The sequence below is a fragment of the Lygodium microphyllum genome, chromosome 29, assembly GCF_053477565.2.
Source record: "Lygodium microphyllum isolate KBCC chromosome 29, Lygodium_microphyllum_v1.1.10, whole genome shotgun sequence".
NCBI lineage: Eukaryota > Viridiplantae > Streptophyta > Polypodiopsida > Schizaeales > Lygodiaceae > Lygodium > Lygodium microphyllum.
Genome location: NC_141163.1, coordinates 94,414,631 through 94,421,685, shown reverse-complemented (window position 1 = coordinate 94,421,685; position 7,055 = coordinate 94,414,631). Strand labels below are relative to the sequence as shown.

Sequence of the window (7,055 nt, the reverse complement as noted above, 5' to 3'; positions counted from 1 at the left end):
ATCATATGCATGCAAATTGAAAAAAATACTACTTACAATGCTCAAGGTAAAATAGTCATGATTTTGATCATGTATCATAAATTGTAGGAATCCTTGTTCATGTTGTCCCTCTCAACCACAATAGAATTGCTTCACATCAACCCCTATCTCCATGTTAGATAAGTGGAAGATGTAACATAACAATAACATCGGCACTACTTTTGCCACATGCAACTTACTTTACTTGGTATACTCCTCATGCATGTGTGCATGTATCTATGTGCAAATCTCTTACACACATGCAATCGGTCGCTCTCTCTCCCTCCCCCAACCAAGGTGAGTAGCTCTCCATGATGCCACCATGTGCCTATTTGTCCAAGTAAACTATTGATGGGTATCCACCACATCAACAAGTTCATTCATTCCTTGAAAAGTATTCCAAGCTTCCAACTCTAAACTCTCACCATCATGTGACTGGTTCTCATTTAAAACCACATTCCAATCGCATGTGAAAAGTGTCTCATCGATGTCCAAAGAGTCAACCATTATCATCCACAAATCAACCATTTTTGCACTAGAACTCGAGGCATATACACTAATTACTTGCAAACCAAATCCATCAATATTAATCACACTCCTTACAAATTTTCCCAAATCACTACTTGTATATAATCATGATCTATGCCTCATTGTGGATAGCCTGATGAGATTTAGTTGTCTAAGTGCCACTATTGACTTCTTCAAGAAAAGAACATTCAATTCATTCCTATTATAGAGAGATTTCATATCCTTTTCTATATGAGAAATGCAAGCCTTGCACATTCCAAGAAAAATATAGCAATTTTGTGCTTAAGAAAACGATTTAAAAATATTACATAAAGCTTTTAGTGGGGCATATACATTGCAAAAGCCTGGAGTCCTCCTAGTCAACTTTTTTAAGGGAAACTTTTTGTGCGTCCACCTTCTTCTTCACCTAATTTTTGTCCTTCTTTTCTTGGCTAATCTAATTGTTTAAGGGAGAGAAAAATCTGTTTATTATGTGTAGCAACTTCTTTCTTGCTTAGATATTCTTTAGACACAAGGCTAGTCTTACTCAAAAATAAGTCCCCCAACCACATTGCTCCATTGGATCTAGTCCTTTGTTGTAATAGAGGCAATCAACATGTTTTATAAACTAGTTCCTACCCTTCTCTCTCCAAAAAGGCTTTTTGCCTATAGCCATCAGCAATTCATTACGCTCTCTTCAATCAACTTGGATTATCTTTCCCACAACATCATTAAGTTAGTCCAAAGATTGATAGAAGCAAGAGCTATTAAATGGTTACATGTCTTGAAATGCATATATTATAAATGTTGTGATCTTTTGAAAGGTTTACCAAATTGCATACTCTACTTTTGTGGGTTTCACTCAGGTTTTCTTTTGCTTGAAATTACATGTTCAAAATTGGTGTCCTTTATATCCTTTATAATCACCTTGGGCACATGTAGCCCTTTGGATAGACTTTTGGTAAAGAAGTATTGATGGGACCCTTCACATATTGGAGGCTATTCTTTTAGAAGGAGTGGAAAAGGCATTCAACATCTAAACAAATCTCACCACATCTTCCTAACACTCATGATTTTATGTGATCGATTTTAATGTCTTCATATGTGATCCGTTGGGCTTCAGGTTCAGAGGAGGTATGTGTCTCTAGTTGAGATTTGGTGCATTTGGCAATGAATTTGCTGGAGGATGTGAGGCACGCACGGGAACATCACCTTAAAGCCCTTGGGATGGCGTCATGTAGTTACCATCTCCAGACTCTCGGTAGCCTAGTGAAGCTGCATGAAAGGAGGGGGCAGCTTGAATGAGACTGCATAAGTACTCCTGAAAAGCGCGAGAGTGACAAAAAGAATCAGAAGCAACAGAAACGCTCCCACCGTTTCTCCCATTTGATCTCACATTTTTGCCCGTTCATTCATCTCTCAAGGAGCAGGAGTAGAAGAAGAGGACGAGAAAGAAGCAGCACCACTAACAGACGAAGCAGCGCAGTCCATACCATCTCGTCCCAGGTTACGTTCGAGCCCTGCGTCTTCTTTGTCATTCACATATATACATATATATCTCTTGCTCTTCCTCTCTGTGCCGTATTTAGGGTTTCCAGAAGGCCACACTTCCGCAACTCTGCATCCCTGGTATCAAACCAGATCTGAGCACAAGAACTCGTCCTTGTCGCGCGATTTCTTCATCAGATTGGAGCGGTCTGCCGATTGATTCTAGATCTGCCTCGAGGCATTCTCTTCCTCTTTGCTTCTTGCGGGTGGATCTTGTAGGAGAAGCACAAGGTCAGACTTTAAAACGCAAATTAACCGTAGAAAATTAACAGTACAATGTAATTTGTAGGATGTCCTTAAAAGCTGTTCCGATTGACAGTCACCTCGTTTGCCATTTCTCTGTATTGACACTCCGATATCTAGCTTCATTTACAGGTCTGGCAATTCGAGAGGGAGCATTGGTAGTTCTCTTCAAGGCTCAAAGATGAATATCTTTCGCCTTGCAGGAGACATGTCTCACTTGTTCAGCATCTTGATTTTACTGCTCAAGATGCATACCATCAAATCATGTGCAGGTACGGCTGCTTGCTTTGTGCTGCTGCCACAAAAAAAGGCTTTTATCTGTCACATTTTTTGCCTGCAATGATTAGCTCAAGAGGGAGGTTGAAATATCAAGCCATACATTTACAAATGTGGCGTCCTTAAGTGAATAATATCTCTGACGTGGAAGGCAGACTAAATATGCTATTTTCATCAGATATACAGTCATGTTTAGGGGTAAACTTAGCGAAAAGCAAGCTGTTGGAATATGTATCCATTCCTAAGGCTTCATTGTATGCCTGATTATGCTGAAACCTGCTTAGTCAACGATGACCTGCCTTGCAAGAGGGAAGGAGTTAAGGTTTGGTTCACTTCAATTACCACACAAGGGGTTCAAAGCATGTGGACCCCACGGGCTGTGTTGAAAAAGTTGACTTGCACCATAAATCTCATTCACAGTCACAAATTAGTTGCTGAATTGATGCACAACCACAAACTGTTCCACTCTGCATGGCACAGGGTGTGCTCTTCAACAATGTCACAGTGCTGGATAGACCTGCTACTGTGCTATCTGGACTCTGAAGCAATACTGGTACAGCCTCTACTGATTCTCAGTACTTTGATATTGTGGATTGCTGCATAGGACCAGAACTGTTGCTGTAGATGGCACAAGAAGAAAGCCTCATGTAGTCATCAACTTCCATCAGTTGCACCTTCGCCTGAGCATGGAGAAATGGGGCCTCTTTTTAGACTTGGGACAGTCAGATCGCATTCAGATTTTTGTAGATTTGAGTCACATGGTTGATGTCCTGCAACACTGCTTGCTTGCCCATGCTCTATGCTATTATTTAAGGCAAAATGCGGTCTATGTCTTGCACCCCTATTGTGCATGAGGTACCATTGTAGTCTCTGAGAGTTGCTTATTGTGGTGAATGCGAACTCTTGCAGAGGGGGCACACTTTTTTGCTCTGAAGGTAGAGTATTATTGCTGTAGAAGGAATGAGGGATGGTGGTGGAGAACCTACTTGTGTCTTTGCACTCGCAATTTGCATGAAAGAACTAGCTGTTGATGACTAGCTGGAATTGTGGGCTGAAGCCTGAAGGCAAAGGGAAACTGTGAACCCTAAGGTGGAGAATTGGAGTGTCAGCTCATCCTATCGTGTTTGTGGAGCTTGAAACAATGGCTGCAACTGTGAAGTGAGAGGCAGTCAAATATAAGGATAACAAAGTGAGAAGAGCTGCTCCACCATCACACAGTTGTTGGAGCTTCCTGTGCTGCAAATTGGGAAGGCTACTGTATGTAGGCTTAAGATACCTTCTCTCCCTTTTTATTTTTGTGGGCGAGGGGGTGGGTCTGGGGGGATTTTCATATCTATAGACCTTGATCTGTTTCTCGTTTTATATGGCTGGATGTAATCATTTCTCAGTTTTGTGCTTGATGTCACAAAATTCCTACTTCCTCTTTGTTTCTTCAACAGATTTTCAATTGCTTATCATGTTGTATGCAGCACTTTCTTAGGGTTTGTATGGCTAGGCAATCACTCGTGATATCACACATATGCTGCCCTGTTGAGGGTGTAATGCAGCTAAAATATTTTTATCCTCATCATTAGACCTTTTGCGTTTGGAAATCACAGTGGAGCTTTATGTCAGAAGGAGGCACGGACGAAAGGATATTGAATTTGTGAACTCCTCTTTCTCCTCTTTGATTATGTGTGTTTATCACTTTGTATCTAGTTTGCTGTTTGTGAGGATGCCTCTCCGCACTCTTTACTTGTGTTTCTTTCCATGTTCACAGTAGATTGAAATCTGCTCTCAAAATTAGTTGGAAGGTAACTGGAAGTAGGTAGTGGGGAGGGATGGCTGATTCATATGCAGTGTAGGCCATTTACTGGCGTTTGTTTTCAAATGTTCTTTTTGCACAAGATTTGTGCGACAGTCATGCTTGCTGTGTTCCTATCTTCTTTGCAGAGCTACCCTCGTGATTTTGGAGGTAGAGAGAAAGAAAGCTGAATGTCTGTTGGTTGGTTCAATCACCTGCTGCATAAGATTTTCATGCATATGCTGCATAAGCTTTTCATGCGTATGGTGTATGAGGTCATTGGTGTTTTTCTATTGTTGATTTTTTAGATATGATTCAAGGATCCTGGAAAGAGGACTGTGATGTAAGCTGGCTTTCTTTTGGAGCTTGTAGGGCCTCATGTTTGTGTAGATACCCCTGAGACTTTGTACTTTGGACAATTTCTCATTGTTGTCTTGTGGATCTATAAAGAAATAATCTGGCCGGCAAAATGGAAACATTACCGCAGCTGTCTTCTTTTGGAGTGATGAGGGCATGGGAATTCAACATTGTCTCAGTTAAGTGGTGATATTCATACTGTCATGTTTGAATATTTGCAGGGATTTCATTGAAGACTCAAGAGCTTTATGCAATTGTTTTTGCCTCTCGATATCTGGATATATTCACTGACTTTATATCAGTATACAACACTGCCATGAAGTTATTTTTTCTGTGGAGCTCCTTCTCAATAGTATGGTATATGAGGTACCATAAAATTGTTCGACGTTCTTATGATAAAGAGCAAGATACCTTCCGACATTATTTCTTGATTCTACCATGCTTTCTCTTGGCTCTCTTGGTGCATGAAAGGTTCACATTTCGTGAGGTATACTAAAACTGGTTGTTTGTGTTATTTGGAATCGACTGCCAATATTGACTGTTTCTGTTTTAGGAGCTATTTGTATGTGCTAGTTCAGAAATGGTTAGATCGTGTTCATTCTGAAACAGAGCTGGTTGCTTGGAAAGTTTTTAAGGCATTGTTTTTTGCTTGGCACAAGGAAGTCTAGACTTCATAGCGCGTGTGCACAATACACATGTGCATGTGTGCACTCGTGTGTATGTGGGTCTTTTCTCCAGTAGACATAGGTTCAATACAAACAGGAATAAAAATCTGTTAAAGAGGGAGAGGTTTAACTCTACAAGGGCTAACTATCCCTATCTAGGTTAATATTTAGTATTTGGGAAATTTTGTCAAGAAGGGAACTTGACAAGGAAAATTTGTTGAGGAGGTAAGGAGACATGAAGTTTTCAAAAGTAAAGAGTCTAATTGTTGATTCCATATTTTTATATGGCCGATGCTTGAATAGTTCAGCTTTGTTTTGTTTCTACTTGCAAGTGGGAGCTGTTTCAGTTACTTGAACACTTACAGTGCTGCTTGGTACTCACTTCTTGCACACATGCACAGCTTGCTTGTGCATTGTACAGCTCTTTATGGAGACTCTTGTCCCCTCTTCATTATTCACATAGTGCTGCTGCCTGACAGGCTGGGAACAACTACCAGCATAAAAAGTAGTCAGCTTAAGTGCATTAAACACTGGTTATTACTTCTTCTGCTGCATGTCTGCCAATCTAAGAGAGTCACCTGTAAAGAAAATGCAAGGAAGTCTATACCGCCTATTACTGGCTCAAGCACTGGTATTAGTTTAATTTGAATGTGTATGAATGTGCTGGTTTTGGAACCTGGTGCATAGAACTGTAGCAAATGATCCTTTCCGAGATTTTTTGTTTACCTGTTGCTTTGTCTGGTTGACCAGGTAATGTGGACATTTTCCCTGTACCTTGAAGCTGTTGCTATTCTGCCTCAGTTAGTGCTTTTACAGAGAACAAAGAATGTTGACAACCTTACAGGAAATTATGTATTCTTTCTGGGGTGAGACCCCAATTCCTTTAGTTTGTTACTTTAATGTGAAGTATCAACTGTATGAGGACCTATTGCTGTACAAAATCCTTCTCAGAAAAATTTAAAGTCAGTCTGCATAAATAATGGAAGCACTTTGTCACTGATTTTCTAGAGAGAGAGATTTGTTAGCTGGATGAGGTTTTTTTCTCTTGTTCTTTCTGTGTCTCTGCTTGAGTGAACATCTTTGATCGCAAATCGGTAGCTTTGGCTATGAACTAACTGCCTTGATTGATAATAATAATAATACATCACATGTTTTCTATTTGTGCTGGCAGGGCATATAGAGGTTTCTACATATTGAATTGGGTCTATCGATATTTGACTGAAAGCCATTATCGAAAGTGGATCAGTAAGTTTTAGACAAACCTGAAAACAATCATGCAGTGTTTAGTATTGCAACTTCTGTTCTTCCCTTATGGGATATGTTTGCGCCTGTATGTATGGCTTACTCTTACTGTGTGTTAATGGGTGCTAAAAAAGTTGTCTTGTGGATGGAAGAATGAACTTATGTCATATGCACACTTGGTTCTGTGTATCTGATCATCTTCAAATGTCTTCATATACATATTTCTAGCTCACTGGATTATATGTTGCTTTTGAGAAGACACATTAGAGACCTCAAATCTGATAATGCTGAATACATTAGAGACTTGAGACCTAAAAGCTTATGTTAACACTTGTTGATGATGGAATGCTTTTTATATGTATACCTTTGAACTGGTGAATGCTAACTGGAGTCAAATTGAAAGGATTTTTTAAATT

At 39.9% G+C, this 7,055-nt stretch overlaps 1 protein-coding gene across 2 annotated transcripts in view; it reads left to right on the top strand.

Moving 5' to 3' along the window:
- Positions 1–1,690: 1,690 nt before the first annotated feature.
- LOC148010924 (ER lumen protein-retaining receptor-like) overlaps positions 1,691–7,055 on the top strand; it is a 57,254-nt gene continuing 51,889 nt past the window's right edge. Inside the window, exons 1-6 of one of the 2 annotated variants that reach the window (XM_087671350.1) lie at positions 1,695–2,031; positions 2,115–2,304; positions 2,449–2,588; positions 4,954–5,219; positions 6,148–6,263; positions 6,569–6,642. In XM_087671350.1, coding sequence (XP_087527476.1) covers positions 2,498–2,588; positions 4,954–5,219; positions 6,148–6,263; positions 6,569–6,642 — 547 coding nt within the window. In that variant the 5' untranslated portion in view covers positions 1,695–2,031; positions 2,115–2,304; positions 2,449–2,497. Of the gene's footprint in view, positions 2,305–2,436; positions 2,589–4,953; positions 5,220–6,147; positions 6,264–6,568; positions 6,643–7,055 lie in introns of both variants that reach the window. The other variant, XM_087671352.1, reaches the window with a different exon arrangement.